At 38.1% G+C, this 17781-nt stretch overlaps 1 protein-coding gene and 1 long non-coding RNA gene across 2 annotated transcripts; both read right to left on the bottom strand.

Annotated features, from left to right (window-relative positions):
* Positions 1-262: 262 nt before the first annotated feature.
* LOC113668332 (uncharacterized) lies at positions 263-10322 on the bottom strand. The gene is made up of 10 exons (XM_027184219.2): positions 10174-10322; positions 6405-6736; positions 5732-5952; positions 5084-5191; positions 4629-4723; positions 3754-3907; positions 3253-3316; positions 2551-2819; positions 1690-1885; positions 263-730 (listed from the first exon to the last, which is right to left on the bottom strand). The coding sequence occupies exons 2-10, from the start codon at positions 6721-6723 to the stop codon at positions 558-560; spliced, it is 1599 nt and encodes a 532-aa protein (XP_027040020.2). The 5' UTR covers positions 6724-6736; positions 10174-10322; the 3' UTR covers positions 263-557.
* A 4815-nt stretch (positions 10323-15137) lies between these two features.
* LOC149049916 (uncharacterized) lies at positions 15138-17364 on the bottom strand. Its single transcript, XR_016183465.1, has 2 exons — positions 16930-17364; positions 15138-15969 (listed from the first exon to the last, which is right to left on the bottom strand). It is a non-coding gene; the product is annotated as an uncharacterized LOC149049916 (long non-coding RNA).
* Between the last annotated feature and the right edge of the window lie 417 nt (positions 17365-17781).

Below are 17781 nucleotides of genomic sequence, written 5' to 3'. Positions count from 1 at the left end.
TTGCTACAGCGCATGAAAGTGATTCAAGAGGCAGTTTGGTCGGCTAAATGGCAACGTTGTCAATAAGCGCTTGTTTGCTTGAGCCGGGCTGGCTCGGTTGTCACGTAATTACGAAATTGATTTTTGTTGGGTTAGGCAAAAGTGCCGAGATCTCAGCAAACCAAGCCAGCCCAGAAAACCGGAGGATATGGAATGAGGCCCTGCGTCCTAAAAACTCTAGATATTGTTCTTATGAGGTAATCGTTAAGAAGAATTTCAACTCTTGCCGTGGAACACTTGAACCAAGGTAATTTTATTGGCTGTGTCCTAATACTAACTTAACAAACAAATATAACGTACGTGATAAATAAAGAGCGAACTTTTTCTGAAACTAATTCAAAGCAGTCCAGCTTAGGTTTGAGGGCGGTAGCTTTATTCATGGATCGATTAAAATACTTCTTACAGAAGTCTTTATTACTTCAGTTTGGTTTTTTCAGTGACCGGTGTCTATTTCGTCTTGGTATATCTGCTATTCAATCTGGTTTCGCCTCGCAAATGTGAATGGAATTATTCCGGCTTTACGGTTTACGTGACCTCACGCTTTCCAACTGCTCCACCCAGTGTTTATGGAACTTATTGAAGCCAAGCACGAGCTCTTCGGCGTTGACTTTCTTTGACTCACTTTTTGACTGCAGAGCAATCATTTGTTGCTTGGCGTCGTTGGGAACCAGCGTGCCTGATTTCGATTTACCTGAAATGGAAAAAAAAGTATACCGATGAATGAAAAGTAGCAAGTGCGCCATTTTCAGTCAGCCGGTCTGTCAGTCAGTAAGTCAGTTAGTCGATAGGTCAATGCTTTTCAGTCAGTCGGTCAGTAATTTAGTGAGTCAGTGAAGCAGTGAGTTAGTGAAGCAATGAGAGAGCGAGTGAGTGAGTCAGTCAGCGAGTCGGTCGGTCGTCATTCAGTTATTCTACCAGTCAGTCAGTCAGTTACTCGGTCGGTCAATTTGTCAGTCAGTCAGTAAATCAGTGAGTCGGTGAGTGAGTGAGTGAGTCAGTAAGTCAGTGTGTCAGTGAGTCAGTCAATGAGTCAGTGAGTCGGTAAGTAAGTTAGTGAGTCAGTCAGTTAGTCGTTTGGTCAATTTGTCAGTGAGTCAGTAAGTCAGTGAGTGAGTCCGGAAATCAGTCAATAACTCGGTGAGTCAGTCAATGAGTAAATGAGTCGGTAAGTCAGTAAGTGAGTCAGTCAGTCAGTCGGTCGGTCATCATTCAGTTATTCTATCAGTCAGTCTGTCCGTCTGCAAGTAAGTCAGTCAGTCAGTCCGTCTGCAAGTCAGTCAGTTAGTTAGTCCGTCTAGAAGTCAGAAAGTCAGTCAGTAGGTCAGTTAGTTACGCTGTTAGTCCCTTGGTCTATCAGTCCAGTCCGCTAGTCAATCATTCACTTAGCCTATCAATCAGTCAGTGAATAGGCCAGTCAGTCTGTGAGCAAGTGAGTAAGCAAGTTAGTGATTGAATCAGTCAGTCGGTCAGATGGCCAATCAATCGATCAACCTTTCAGCTAGTTGGAAAATGAGTCAGTCAGTTATCCAGCAAGAGAGTGACTGAGTCAGTCATTCAGTCTGTCAATCATTCAGCCTGTCATTTAGTCAGCCAGTCACTCAGCTGATCCAGCGGTACTAATAGCGGCTAAAGGTACCACTAATGACCTACCATGTTTGATCCTTCGACATGGAAATCCACATAAGAGTCCTTGTTTGTATCTTCGATATAACTCCCATAAGAGTCCAATGATTACTAGACTGCCCACAATAATGACCCCATTTCTGACAATTTTCACGAATGTTGTTTGTTGGTAAAAGAGAGCTTCCGTCGCTTCAACTGCCAAGTTTTTATCAGTTTGTTTGGTCTGGCAAATGAAATAGGATCAGTTTTTAGTTTGAATATTCGCTGTAACATGCATTATCAAAGCACTTTAGAAATGGCAACCGACAAGACTCTCCCCTCGTGACCTGTTCATCTGCAGTGTCTCATACACGGGCTATTAAAGGCAGTGAACTGAGAGTTATTAATTTGAGTTCATAGGAGTTTAATATGCGTTCTCTCCTAATGTAATTTAAACTTTTCTTTGCTTCCTTCTCGGGCAGAGAATTGTGATGGGGACTGTTCTACAGGTCACCGAGAAAAAAAACAAAGACACAACCAATAAGCACACAAACAAAACAAAATAAATAAATTTAAAAAAGTGTAGGACATCTCACACAATATCTTAATCTGGGGATAAACTTCAGACTTTCAAACTATACTTCTGTTGTTTACTGATATCATGAATCTGTCCGACTAGTTCATATAGTTGATCAAGAGATTTTTTAGAGGTGAATACTTGTATCAACAGAAAGAGAAAGGTATCTATTTTAATCAACTAACTGTTGATGACAAACGTGGCATTTCACTTGCTCGCTGACTAAGCAGAGAAGTCTCTTTAGTGACAATTAAAAGCGTTCTTGTCTTGAAAACTTTTAAAATTGTTCTTCTCTCGTCCACCTTAATTCTCTATTTCACCTCGTTCCTCACCTTGATAGGAATGAGATATTTTGCAATGTGATCAAATATTTCATGGTTGTAGTTCCTCATGTAACGTCGCACACACTGCGTGGTTTGAGGTGCCCCGGATGGAAGTACAAGGCCGTATGTGATTGGATGTTCAATCGTGCGTTCTACTCGCAATCCCTGACCCTTCTCCAGGAACTGGGAAAACCTTGTCAAAGCATAATTGTCAATTAAAAGACCGTCAATTTCGAAGTCTTGCACGGCTTTAGTCATCGCCACCGGAGTGCTAAATGCTATATCAGAAAAAGAAAGGAATAAAAAAAAACTTGATAACATTGGTCTGACACTTAAATTGTCGTCTACAGATTTCTGAAAATAAAATCGAAGAACAAAGGAGCAAACAAACAAGTAAGTGGTATAGAGAAATATGTTTTTTTGTCTTGTCACGAGCGTGGGACCAAGAAGAATCCCCATGAGGAATCGAACCTCGGAACTTCGAATTCCACGTTCCGATGCTCTGTCACTGAGCCACTGAGACTCTATGGTAAGCGAGGTCTGTTACGAAAAGTAATTTGTAAAAGCATCGATCGTTGACGGTTGACTTGCTTAATGATCCCTTCCGCAGCCTTTCCCCAGAGGGAACGTTGCTCGATATCCGGCTACTTAAGAAGCTACTTACTTAATGGCTCTGCCATCGTTTTAATCTCTTGGCCTATCTCATCTCACCTTGCATATCAAAGTTAATGCTGACTCCAAGTCGAAACTCTTCACTGCCGTTTACTGCACCAATCTGATGGATATGAATCGATTAAACGTTTAGATTGATATATTTTATTAATATAGGGCTGTTTGGCTTTTGAAATTTATCGTTTACGAAAGAGATAGGTATTTGGGTCTCTTCCTCAACTCTCCTGCAAAGTTAAAGGATGAGTGGAAATAGAAAGACCTTTTTTAGGTATATCAGGGACTCGTTCTCACATCAGTCCTAATTTCAGAAAAGGACAATCACCTATACTTCTTACATACTAGTACCAAACTTGTTCAACAAGGCGTAACGCTACTGATTGTTTGTGCGAAGATCTCTCACCTACTTTAAAGCAAACTCCGCCCAACAGGCGAAGACCAGAAAAAGACTCGAAAAAATAAACTAACTGGCGCTGCGCTCTTTGATTTGGCTTAACCTACGAACGGGGTCCATGCTCGTTACAGAAGGATTGAAGCAAGTACCTTAGCGCCATGAATGTTAAAGTAGGGTCTTGTTGTGGCTGTAACAGAGGCTGTGACCAATGCAGTAAATATCGATATGATATTTATTCCAGTAATGATCCAGATGAAACAGAAAAGTCTACCCGGCAATGATTTAGGGGAACTGTCACCGTACCTGGTAAAACAAAAAAAAAAAACACTATCAAGTTTAAAAAAAGGGATGTACCGTTCCAATAATGATACGTAAGAGAAACGTTCTCAAAAGGAGTTAGCCTTTTTTTTTTTAATCTCATATCCAACAACTTAATGCAATCTGAATAAGACACTTAACCCGGTCATGATGACTTCCGGTTAGATTGTCCAAATGTCATTCGTTGCCTGTGTCCAGGTAACGGTCCTTTTCGGATCGCTCCCAGCCGGGTGATCAAATTCGAGAAATTATACAGGCTTTAAAGTCCTGTTAAAGTACATGATCAATTGCTACTTTTGTGTTTAAATCATTTACTGTTAAATGATCATGTTCGTTATTCCAACGGCCATGTGTGAATCGTTCCTATCCTCAGTCACCTTCGAAGATATCCTTAAATCCTCGCATCTTTGGTGTTTGGGACCTTGCAAAACGATTCATGGCTTAATCTATGTAAACTTTGACAAAATTATTTCTCTCTGGTACTCAGAACGAATCAAAATGTTGTTTCATGGCTTACAGCATAAAACGTTAAAATACATGTATGGTTGTAGCTGTTCACACACAAATACGGGTCAGTATTCAATTTCCTCTAATCATAATTTTTCCGCCAACAAAATGGATCTTTACAGAGGGTAATTTTCATTTAGCCCTCTTGTTTAGCTAACTTTAGCCAAAGGAAGTAGTAGAATATTTGTATATCACTTACCCTACCGTTGTCATGGTAACAACCGCCCACCAAAATCCGTCCCAGGCTCCGTTCACAAATCTCTTGGAAAATTCATTAGAGAAGAAAACAAACTCCTGTAAAAAAAAAAGATTATTTAAAGGTGTTACTTGCAATAACCAGTTACCATTTCAGCCTTTGAGTGAGGACGAGAGAAGAAGCAGGCAAGCAATTCGCAGCTGTTATGGTTTTCAGGGAGATGGTTTTCCCTCTCTTGCCTGACTCGATTCTCCGCCCGCTGTTTCCTAAAAGTGCCTTTCAGTGAAAAGTACCTTGAATAGAAGTGAGTATTAGAGTGATTCTTAACTAAGTCACGACAAAATCATTACTTTGTGCTAAAAAACATTTTTCTGCTGTGTTGTTGGTTGCTTGTTCTTTAGTTCGTATGACATATAAATGAGCTTAAGTCCTGCAGTGATTCTTATCTATATGCTTACCAGTAGCCACACCATCATTCCAGAAGCGCCTGCTGCAGCCAGAATAAATACCAAGAATGGCCAAGTATCGAATATTGTGCTCGCGAAATTCTTTGTTTTCTTTGTTCCCTTTGCGAAAAAACATGATCAAATTATTGTTATTTGATTACTGATACGTGAAAATGATTAATACACCAGAATTTTCTATTAAATAAAACTTTCGAGACTAGGAAAGTATAGAATGTTCACTAGTTCATACCACCAAGACCGCCTGAACACCAGACATCTCTTATCTGTTTTTTTTTCTTTTTTCAGATAATTCCTCAGCCGAAAATCCTACGTGCTCTTCTAACTTTCAGTGGTATACACAACAAACTGCTATATCAAAAATCATAGAAAGGAGAAGAGAGGTATGGCTTCACCTCGTTAATCATGATGAAGGTCGGCCCCGACTAGTAATTCCTTTGTCTACTTGATCTTGTTTGGAAAGAGATACTCAGTATTTTAAGAATTTTTCCTAAAAATGCAACAACCCGGCCAGGGCTAGAGCTCGGATCTCTCGATTCCGAGTCCACTAAACCAATATCCACGCCGATGCATCCCTCTTGTGGCACCATGAACTGTTTACACCAAACTAAAGTTATATCTGTGATCAAAACATGTCTATACCTTCTCAGAGACCAGTAACATAACCCGAGGTGCTGTGACAACTGGGACAAACGGTTGATCACGGTACGAGTCCTTGTCTACTTTGGCGATGTACACAGGAAAAGTAAAATCGTACTTCTGTTCAGAGAAAAAATCTTCAGCTTCCCAAATACTCTTCACGAAGGCACCGTACTTGATTTTACTTCCGTTGCAACAATGTTGAACAATTCTGTTGATGACATCTGTTGATTTGAATTTATATCCATTAGTATCAAAACTTTCTCATGATTACTCCCTCAAGGAGTTTTAAATTTGTTGAATACTCCTAAGGGCAACTTGACCAATTCCCAATGTCACCGAAGCCCTATCCAAAGTCGCCCTCCGATGGTTTCCTGATGGCCGACGAAAGAGACCCGAAAGAGAGTACGTACGTCACGGGCTCACGGCTGATGCATCTTGACTAAATTTGCCTAAACCTTTCATTTTTTCTTAGCCATCCTCTATTATTTACGGGTAACTCTTACCTCCCACTTGTTTGTCCGCCCTCCCAAGCTATCAAGTTTTAATTCCATTGTGTTTCATTCCACGAAAGTTATTCATTTGAGAACGACCACGCCCAAATTAGTACCCTCATCGCGTAGTACCTTCAGTGACTTAAAATTCGAAAAGGAAAGAGGAACGTACAGTAACTCACTTGGAAATATTCCTCGTGCGGCAAAGCCAAACTTTTTGCCAAATCTCGGTCCCAAGATCCCAGCGTACGGCAAATTCAAACTCCACGAAATGGAGAGTCCCATGCCCTTCTGACAGCGCTCGTCCAGAGAGTGGGAGGTCAGATTCCTGAATTCTTGTGTTATCCTGCCAAATCTTCTAGGTATGTAAGCGTTCTTGACTTTAATAAATATGTCATCTGAAGTCAAATTTGCGTCCTTTTCCCATGCAACAAACAATGCGTTCGACACAGACACTGTGCTCAAGAATACCATGTGGGTGACAGTCAAACGGCACATCATTGTTGGAGTACTCCTATGAAAAGAGTACATTTAATGAAAAAAAGAAATAAAAAATGATTAAAAAAAGCTTATGGTTAGTTCATGATGAAATAAAACAATTATTCAAGCGAAAGTCCAGTGAAATGCCAAGTGCTAAATCTTCTGAAATACGTTTATAATATTTAATAGAATAAGGGACGGTTCCCTCAAAAAGGTGACCTTTAAGAGCCCCCTAAAGAGTAGTAATTCTGATGAAATGGCTCACAATTGTGAGGCATGATGGCAACGCTTCCGTGTAGAATACAGTATACATCCATTTTCTTTAATTTGACTTTGTTACATACGTGGTTTAATTTGAGAAGGTTTTTTTACAATCGTCGATTTCTTTTCTTGTAATAAATGATCTGTCCTTCTAGGAAATTTTAGTGACGAAAAAAAGGAAAAGAAGGGACGAGGAAAGAAAGAGCAAACGGTAGTGCATGTGACTCTGATGAATAGCGAGCCTGATAATTAATTAACGCCCATCGCCGCAGGAGATCCTTGAATTGTTTGGTGGCTGATAGCTCACTTTCAGTGACAATTATGGTGTAAAAAAAATTAAACGGCACAAGTTTCAAATTGCGAAAGGAAAATTGGAAATACCAAAAAATTTTCCATGCAAATTACAGTTACCTGGTCCTTTGTATTGGGATCAAAGGCTTTAGTGCGGTTGAAATAATGACGGGTGGTTTTGGTTGGCGTGTCAATATAGATTTACTAGCGTGGTCGGGTAGGTGGAATGAAAAGGACAAAATTCCTTTTGTCGCAAATCATTTGTTGGGTTGAGCTAAAGCTGTATATGCGCCATCAGCTTGCAGTGGTTCTTAGTGTCTTTGTTGACGTATTTACGATGGTAATTTCCAAAGCCCTTCAGTTCTCCTTTTCCTCAAAGATATACTTGATATCCTTCCCAAACTTTCATTTGAATTGTTAAATTTCCTTCATATATATTTCTGAATTGGTCGTTATGATAGGTACTACAAAAATATTGAAGCATTTTAGACCGAACGCTCCCGTCCAGTCTCATCTGAGGTCGTTCATTCTACTGCTACGAAAACCTATCGCTGTGTACCCTTGTAAGAAAATACCAGTTATTATTTGATAGTTTTGAATGTAATAAATCCCGGAACGTCGGGTAACAATTCGGAGACTTGTTCATTTCTTGAATATGGGATAAGAAAGAGGGCGAAATTTCAGCTCATTCGTCGAAGAAAAAGAAGAGAAAGATTTTGTTCGCTTTACTACGAACTTGGGATCGAAAAAAAGATCTTAGTCCTGCATGAGAAATCGAGTCCCTGACCTTCTGATTTCGTGTTCGAATGTTCTACAACTGCGCTAATACCAAGATCTCGACGATGAGGGAGGCCTTGTTTTAATTCCATATTTGATAACAGTCCTGCATTATGCAAGGAGCGCGTCACAGCTTAACTGAAGACTTCCAAACTATTGTGGGCTTTTGCCTTGACAGGTATCGATTGGTTCATGGTTAATCTACAAACAGCGAGATCCAATCAATCGGGCAAATGGCAATATTTTGGCAAGATATATCAAATATAATATTGATCACAACGAAGCAATAATAGGGGAGCAATTCAAGTTGAAATTACGAAAAATGTGTTGTTTAAAATCAGAATAGGAAAATTATTCGAATGTATCGGCTGACTACCGTACTAACTGTTCTATTATTATAAAATATTCTGGTTCAAGTTTATTCTTACATTCTCAATTATCGAGGGACTACAATTAAAGAGGCTGTCGGAACATCAAAAGCTAATAGGCTTAAGATTTGATAAAAGGGGAATACACTTTTTTCGATATAGGAAAGTCTAATTTTTGGGCTGAGACTTAACGTTCTTATTTTTTTTTTCTATTTGAGCCCGAAAACGTTCTTAACTTGTTCTTAAAGTTATGTGATGTTGTGTTTCAATAGATCAGTTCGGACGTGAGTTAATTCTCCTGTTCGACCACAGTTTTACATTTCTGTTACCTTTATTCATACTTTTCACAAAAAAAAGCAAAATAAAGACGTTGTTAACCGACTCTCAGCCTGGGTGTGTTCTCAGTATGTTCTTAAAATTTTGGTTAACCCTTTACACCCCAAAATCAGCATGCAATATTCTTCATACTGTTCACCATACACTTCTGATGTGTTCAGGTGCTGACAAGGAGAATTTTTTTAAAAATAAAGATATTCTTTAGTTGTTGATCATTTTCTTTATTGTTGTGACCTTCATGTGTGATTCAGGGGAGTTATTGCGAGGAGAATTAGATGTTAGTCGCTCTTAGGGCTGAAAGGGTTAATCTTAGCCTCAACTGATCAGTGCAACATCATTGAGATCCATGAAAACATGAAATTGTTAAAGTTATTGCTTTGGAGCGACGACTTCCTTTAGCAGAGAAAATCTCACACTGGTTTCTGACTCGCTGTGTTTCTGTTGTAATCACAGCATCGCTTTCAATTAACTGTCTTGGTTGGTAGAACTATCTTTATATGTACTAATGGAAAGCGTTTAAACTGATAAATTACTGTACTTTTTCATTACGCCTCTTTCGCAGTGCCATGAACGAAAAATTGAATCACTTGGTAGTCTGTAAACATGCGATGAAATAAAGCAAAATCTAATAAATTTTGACACGTAACATCAATGATATTTTTCTGCGGGCTGCAAACTCAAAGAAAGGCCCTGAACGTAAAAGCAAGCAGGACGTTAAAAATAGAAGGTTCTCCCGCAGTTTGATGCAGGTTAATCATCTTGAATTACCATCAGGGGAAAAAAATTTTAATATTGTGCTTGGAGTCATGAACTTAGTGCGCCACGAATTCCAAAGGATCCAAAATGTCTTTGAAGTTTTTGATGTTCGGTGTAATTTTACAACTCTGTCGGAATTTAGTATACTTCTACAGTTTCAGATCAGTACGTCTGTTGCTAACAATGAGGCCGAATCGAATTAAGCCAGTTTTCAGAAAAGGTGACGCCAATAACTCGCCGAGCTTTCGCAGAAATATCGTTTGTTGAACTACAGCACACTAAGCTGGACGGGTTCACAAACTCTTAAAAAACAAAAAAATTCTCAAAAATGTTTTGTCTTTATTGTGATGAAGTGCATTAATATTCGCATTAACGCACAGAATCGCACGCACGATTGTTGCAATTCATTCTTTCATAGGTAAATCAACCAACAACCGAACTTCGTTAGTAAAAAAAGGAAAATTCGGCTGAACCATCGACCAAAATCAACAGTAAGGCTCTATCGTATTCCACAACCTTGAATTCTGAGGTCAGCGTCTTTCATCGACTGAATTTAGCTGGATTTAGTGGCTTTTTTCGGGTAATTCATAATCGAACTTTTAATCTTGAAAATAGCCTTCGAAATCATCTATGGATCAAAACTTGAATTTGAATCATGTTGAATCATGTTACGTGTACTTACCCTTATTTTCGATCTCAACTGGTGGATTCAGCGAGTCGCAGGAGTAAAATATATGTAATACTACATTTCGGGTAATTTTCAACTTTGCGGTATTTGCATTTCTAAACATTAATTTCAGGTGTTTTGGGACTTATAGGGCGCATGTCAATAACATAGAGCGGCCTTGAGTGATGAAATATTTATACGGAAAGAGGTTTGTCTGACTCAAATAACAAAAAGTTAAAAGGATTAGATAAAAAAAAAAAAACAGTGGTTTATGGCAAAGAGCAAGGGATTTCACATTTCAGAATGCAAATTTTACATTTGACATGTCAGTGGAAGCGTTCACAATAACAATTTTTCATCCCATTGTTTATCAGATTAGCTCTATTAACTCGAAGACTGAGCGCGACAACGAAGCACTTCAAAACAAACAGAAAATTGCATAAAATTATTGAATGACATGCTAATGTAAAACCAAGTCAAAAGAAGGTCTGCTGGATATTTTCTGAACTAGTATCATTTTCTCGTCTTCAATATTTAAAAATATTTGCTTAATTTGCCAAGTTTATAAATGATGTTAAAAACGACGGCTTAGCAAGCAAGAAACTACTTTTGCAAAATAATGTTTTTCTGCATTTAAAATAATTGCTTAATTCTAATATCAACAACGGATGCAAGCAGCCTAAAAAATTGTTGATTGCACGAAATCAACACGGTCGAAGAAATGCCAGGCAACTTTCTTCTTTCGTAAAAATCGTACGATCAAGTGAACTAATTTATATTTTCATTTCTGTAAACTATAACTTTTTCTTCGGCGCCGAAAAGGCTTATGTTAATTTCCCCCAGCAAGAAAATAGTAAGCCGCTAAAACGTTACTAGCAGGTGCTTTTGATGCAGATTATCCCACTCTCCGAGCTTTCAATAAGGGTGAATTATATTGAAGCAGTTTGGCGCGAGAACAATTACTTTAACTAGCTGGAGCCTATTGAGTATGGAAAAATACACCTAATGCAAAGCTGCATTATATTGAAGGATTTGCAGAAATTTCACTGTGATACGCACGAGCCTTTACGATGTTAACAATCGATGAAAGAGCTCACAATCTAACACAACATTTGACCAGGTGAAAGAAAGACAATTACACCATTAAGCAAGGATTTAGACCTTTTAGTTGACAGAAAACAATTCTTTTGAAAGGGGGAAGGGAATATTTACGTGACAATTTTTTTTTTCTGAAACTTTACTAATGCTTCTTCCATTCTTCAAGCCTCCTTTCGAATCGGCAATGGTAGATCCCTCAGAACTTGCATTCATTCCAAACTCATTGTTGATTTACCATCCACCCTGAATTATGTTTCAATATCATTATATGAAAGAGAAAAAAAAGGCTGACTATTACACGACCCAAATTCACAAAGAATTCTGCCGATATTTGTGCATAATATCTTTAGGATCTTCATCTAGAATAAAACAAGGCTAATAGTTATCAGTTTTTTGCAGGTACATTTTTTTTAGAAACATATCAAACTCTTTCCCCAGTGCGACGAACATTTGTTTTTCTCGGTTCCAGGTGTACGCAACCACCAACCCCACGTAATGCGCTTGCTCTCCGTTACGAATTTTCAAAATGACGGACAGGCCAAAGAGGGAAATAAAAAAAACAAAGCGATTTTGTAATGAATACTCAACATACACCCTCGTTAGAAAGGCGAATCCACGGAAGAAAGATACAAAACTGTATGATATTGAGATCGATATGATATTAAATCGATACCGAGGGCCCCAACTTGCTAAGAAGTTCATTTAATTGCCTTCCGCCACGATCACAAGCTTTCTTGACAGCTTTGTGAAGACAGAATAATTTCTTTCTGAAGACTTCTGACACGCTTACAAAACAGGAAAAAATCAAAATGAGGAAGATACAGCAGTTTTGAAACGCCATTTGACGAGGGTAAATCTGCTTTTTGTTCGACACTTTACATATCAAAACAAAGGAAATTTGTTCCTCTTTCTGATTCTGGCAGTACATTTTTTATTTGCGCCTGCGTAAAAGAGATATCGCCCGAGACCCTTCGCTCGGTCGTGTTTTGATCAAAAACGCCTTGTTAATTTCACGCAACCGCTCGGAGAAAAGGTAAAAATGACGAGGGAAAAACTTTACCTTCAAGTTAGAAAATTAGCGAAATAGAAAGCCACAATATTATAGTTTAATATTTCAGAGGTACATTGAGTCCTTTTTTCGTAGAGAATCCGCACGATGGTAAAACATTCGAAAATTACACTCGATTTGAGTGGGGTGTTGAAGTGGGCGTGGTCACTACATTCATGTTAAGACTATTTCTACCCCATGAGTTTGATATGGATCCTCAAAATTCGACATGTGCATGTTATGATGTTCTGTAGCGCCTCAATGTTCTTTGGAAATTTCGATTAAAATCCCTCGAATCTTCCCAGCGACTTTTGTTTAAATTTTTTGAGGAATTTTTGCGAGAACGAAGAACGAAATTCGCGTATTGAGTTACGTTTGTACTACTCTTGTATAGCTGCAATCAGCGAACCGAACAGTTGATTTTTTTCATAATGAATGATATTATTAGGCGCTCTCTGCATTATTATGGCACTTCTGTAGCACCTTAGATATGCAAGTATATGGTTTTGGAAGTCATTAGAACATCATGTTTAAATTTCATTATCTAATTCAAATAAACCTTGGATATTGCGCTCCTGTAACCCCTAAACAAACTTTATGTATGGCTGTCAACATTTAAGAAGGCCTATGGTGACTTTTTTTGTCAGGACTTCGGTCAAAATAACATGCTGGAACTAAACCAGCCGTTTTCAGATAACTTTTATAACTGGCTCATTTGAACACATACGAAAACTCTGAGCACCAGAGTACCGCAAATTAAACTGCGGTGATCACATCAATTCCCCCGTCATGTTTCTGTCTTTTGTGTTATAATTGAGCGCTTATCTTTTTGTTGCCAGCGTTCTGTCAGATAACGATTCAGGCAAGGAACTGTCCCATAGCGTTACGACTTGTTCTGGTGTTCTAATGTGTTCCGGTGTTCCTGATTTTAAGTCTTTTTATGCATGCCTCCTATTTCAGTTTGGTTGTTAACAGTTCCAACAGTTCCCTTTTTTTAAGTTTTCACCTTTTGTAGATCTGTCCGTTTAGTGCGGGTATTGATTTTGTGTCATTGATTTTTACTCACGGCAAGCAGAATTTGAAGGCATTAAACGTGACATCATGAGTAAATTTTTCACTTACTGATTTCCCTTTCCCTCTAATAAACTCCATTTGATAATTATTGCAGAAAAATACTATGTGTATTAATAAAGGACAGTCATTACTCTTTTATGCTTTTATTTTTTTATTATTTTTATTTTATGTTTTTTTTTCTGAGATATTAAGAACGAGAAAAGAAGATTTTCCATCGTGGTGAACTGTCGTGTTTCTGCTCTAACAGGATGCTCATTTCATTCACTGAAAACCGGATTAGAGTGTGATTTTGTTTCACCATTGAAAAAATTCCATTCACCATGGAGTTTTTCTGTGAACGCAGGTCGCTGTTCCTTTTTTTTTAAAGGGAACTTCCAATTAATTATTAAAGAAAATTGTAGTCCTTGTACCTTTGAGGCAGATGTAAATTTGGCGTGGCTTGTGGGAAGAACTTCACAGTATTTCGCGACAAACTAAGTCACAAGAGAGAGCCAAGAGAACCTTCAGAAAAAGGTGAGCACTTCTTTATAAATACTTGTACAGTTTTCCGGCTTTAAACAAAATTCAGACAGGAATTCGTGTTTCATTATTCTCGAATTTGGTATTTTGACCACAGCGGGAAACTGAAAATGACCAATTTTGGTCACCAAAAGGGAACTTTTTGAAACTGAAGACGCGTATGAGAATAATTCTTGTCACTTTGGACAGCAGAACAGACGCCTTTTAATTAGAAAAGAATTCGTCATTTTTCAAGTTCAATAAATAAGTTTTACCAAGTACTAGAAAATTGTCAGAATGACATCCATGCGGTAACAGCTGGAGGCAATTTCCCGTACTCTGAAGCCTCGGTGTCAAGGTTTATGTGTTGCCATTTTATCAATCTTGTAATCCGATTACTGGCTACTCATTCATTGGTAAGAGATACGGGAAATGTCAAGTATTTCAAGAATTTTTTCTATTTGCGTTTACGATGTAAAAGGAACGGCGGGCAAACCAGAGGTGGGCCTGCCACGGGCATCCCATGGAACAAGGGATATGGAGATCAAAGATGAACTACATCCTTATTTTATATAAATACAGAGGAACCACATCACCTTTAGGTTAATATTATAAAATTTAATGATTACCATGACGATGCTTTTGTGTCCCGGTGAAATTTTAGGTTGTTCAATTCCCTTCTCACGGCTTCATTTAAGCGTCCTGCTCAGAACCCATCCTCCTCGTGGAGAGGTAGGGAGGGGGAGGGAGAGGGGCGTTACATTGCATCCTCAGTAACGTCTTTAAAGGAGACGACTGTAGCAGCGGATGACTTCACATTAAGTTTTAAGTTAGGTTAAACCATTATATTTTCTGTCTCATTTTCCTGCACGACCGTGCCATGACAAGATATTAACAATTTTGTAGATCATTTATTGTCTCTGGTGACATTGAAATGGCTGTTAATATAGAAACAAATTAATGATGCCGGTAGATGTCTGGGCAGTTTTTTTTTCAGTTAATTCAGTTTAGAAAATATTATTCTTACTTTCATGGGCATCTAACTAGCGAAATTTGAAATATATGGAAACGAGTTCTCAATCTCTATCTGTGGTGCAAATCTCCAAATTTATGTCTCCCGCAATAGTCTCTTGAGAAAAGCAGGAAACATCCTCCGATCCGCATTGAATTAGATAAATAAAAGTCTCGACTGACAAGAAACTCCTATGATCACCCGCTGGTCGCTTGTATAAACTCTGATTTCTAAATACATTGACAGAACTATAGACCAAACGTTCGTTGTATTCTATTAAACGGTTCTGTTTAGTTTCATTCGACTAGAACACTGCATACTTATATAAATATGTGTATCCCTATATTTACGGGGATTTCTAAATCTCTTTGCCTAAAGCTTTAAGTCACGGATTTACACTAAATAGGTGTATGCGTGTTATGGTACGAGATTAAGCTTACGTTCTATTATGTTTGTGATAAAACAAGCTACATGCGTCACATACGATGCCTTTCAACAAATTTAATTTCTCTGGGTTGAATACTGCCGATTGCAATAAACTTGATATACAGATTTCGTATTCAGTTGAATTTTCGCTTCTAGCTTGAAATGAATGAACAAACGAGCGTATCGTAACTTCATCCGTCTACTAGTAGTCAGAACATGGCAATAACATATTGGCTACTGATAATATCATTTATCTGTCTGACGTTGAGGTATGCTAACATTTGACATTTAAGCCCTCAAAATGTCTCACATCTAACAAATTTCCTTCTTCTTCCTTCTTTCCTGCACGAAAATAAATATTTATATTCCAATGTATATGTGGTTTGTCTTATAAGGTCAACTGCAATACGTTTTTTCATCTGACGAAGGTCGCCGGACAGTTGGCAGCACAGTCGTTCAACACTCCTCTGCATCTTCTTTCACACAATTCTTCGCTGGCCATATCACAGAAGATTAAACAGTCCAAGAACTTATTCTCACAGTTATCAAAACATCTCTGAATATTGCTGCTGATGATGAATGCATCTACGTCATTGCTGGAGTGCAACATCATGACGAGGCTAAGGATCGTGATCACTTTCACTGGTAAAGTCATCTGAGATCAAAAGAAAAAAAACAAGCAACTTGAAACTCGCATCGAATGTCCGTCATCTAGCTCCTCCCTATATAAAAATAACGATTTCACGGCTGCGTTCCCTTAAGTCTCAGGTCACAATGAAATACTAAAATGAAATAAAATTGTATCGTCTTGTTTTATTAAAAAAAAATGGTCAACTCAAAAGTACAAAAAAATTGACATTTCCTCTTTCAATACTTAAGGGTACACAACTTGCACGTGGCCGACCACAGTCCGAATATCTTATGAATGGTCACTAAGTACACAGTATTCCAAAATAAACTCCTTAAGGTTTGCACTAAACATGTACTTAGAATAAGATGACCATACTCAGCATACAGGCCATTACTTAACTCAATCTTCTTAATTCTTGGAATATGAACTTTAGTTTAGTTATACTTAATAGTAAAAGGTGGCATTCGACAACATTTGAAATCGTCGGTTACTTGTAGCGACTTAAAACTGGATTCGTGGGGAGTTAACTGCCGGAGAAGTTTATACGTCCGGTTTTTATAATTACGCCATCAGTGCGAACGTATTGTTCCTAACTCTTTCATACAGCGGAGTCACGTCAATTTTATGAGCGATGATTCTATTTACTTATACTTCATTTGGTGAACTAAATTTTGTGACTAAAGCATGATAACATCCCATTAAACAAAATTTATAACAGTGAACCATGCTGAGCCAAAAATATGCAATTCTTTTTACCAATACAGACTATAGTGCTTTAAGACCTTTACAAGAGAAGAAACTGTTCCTATCCTTTGGTTCTTTTACACGAGAATTGGATTTTTGCAAAGAAACGGATATTGATCAACAGAGACAACGGAAATCGATCGACAGACATAATCTGTTTTTCTTAGGCGAAAAAAAATTTTACTTCATCGGTACTCTGATCACGAAAAAGACAGAACAGAGACAGTCCTAAATTCTTACCTTTGCAGTCCTCAAGTCGAGTTTCCTTTTTCTTTTCTTCTTGAAGTATCTTCTGCTATGAAGCTTAGACTTGTGGCCCTCCTCAAACTTACTCCAAATTTATATCGTCGGAGTTCTTCGGAAAAGTTGACTCCCACTTCCCCCCGTTTACAATACATCGTGGGCGTTTTCCGAGTACATGATCGGATAAGAGGCGTGACGGAATTTAGTTCATTTTGAATATGCCTGCTTAATTGCTCCCATATTTTTAACTTGAGACTTAACTCAGCTCAGAAAAAAAAACCCGTAGTAAATTAATTGTACGAGATTTAATTAAACTTCTGTCGGAGTCGCGCGTTATAAAAAAGCAGGGCTAAATTTCTATCTTTCTTTCCGTGTTGCAAAGGAGAAAGTTGACGATGCTAACTATCGTATCTAGGTAGGAATCGCAAACACGGCGAAAGGGTATTACCAGCATGACAACACTGAGTTAATCTTTCTAGGTGCGTTCCTCATGAGCCGCTGTTTTCTTCCGCAGCAGATTAATTCGGAAACCGAAAACTTTAATTACTGCGTTAATAATTTGCCTTATCTTCAATAGTTTGAAGACAACTTTCGAATGTTCATACTTTTTATCACGTCTATAGTAAACAATTTTGATTTTCTGCTAAATTTAGATCTCAGTGAATTACGTCAGTCACAAGGAAGTCGATAAGCGGCGTTGCTTCTCAAGCGCTGCTGTTAAATTTATATTTGGTGTCAAGAAAATTATTTTTACCTCACTAACTTTTCACACGCGATTGAAACCTGTGTCAGTTGTTTTCAACGATAAAAACGCTATTGATGATAAGTAACATTTAGTATCATGTAGTT

The sequence above is a fragment of the Pocillopora damicornis genome, chromosome 2 (assembly GCF_964200805.1).
Source record: "Pocillopora damicornis chromosome 2, jaPocDami1.2, whole genome shotgun sequence".
Taxonomy (NCBI): domain Eukaryota; kingdom Metazoa; phylum Cnidaria; class Anthozoa; order Scleractinia; family Pocilloporidae; genus Pocillopora; species Pocillopora damicornis.
This window is presented reverse-complemented; position numbering and strand designations above follow the sequence as displayed.

What these genes read in the sequence shown, in the direction of transcription:
- LOC113668332 (XM_027184219.2), bottom strand. Translation starts at nt 6,723, where the DNA reads ATGATGTGCCGTTTGACTGTCACCCACATGGTATTCTTGAGCACAGTG. An exon ending in TGTTACTGGTCTCTGAGAAG is followed by an intron (nt 5,192 to 5,731) that starts GTATAGACATGT and finishes TTTTTCGCAAAG; the next exon opens with GGAACAAAGAAAACAAAGAA. An exon ending in GAATGATGGTGTGGCTACTG is followed by an intron (nt 4,724 to 5,083) that starts GTAAGCATATAG and finishes TTTTTTTTACAG; the next exon opens with GAGTTTGTTTTCTTCTCTAA.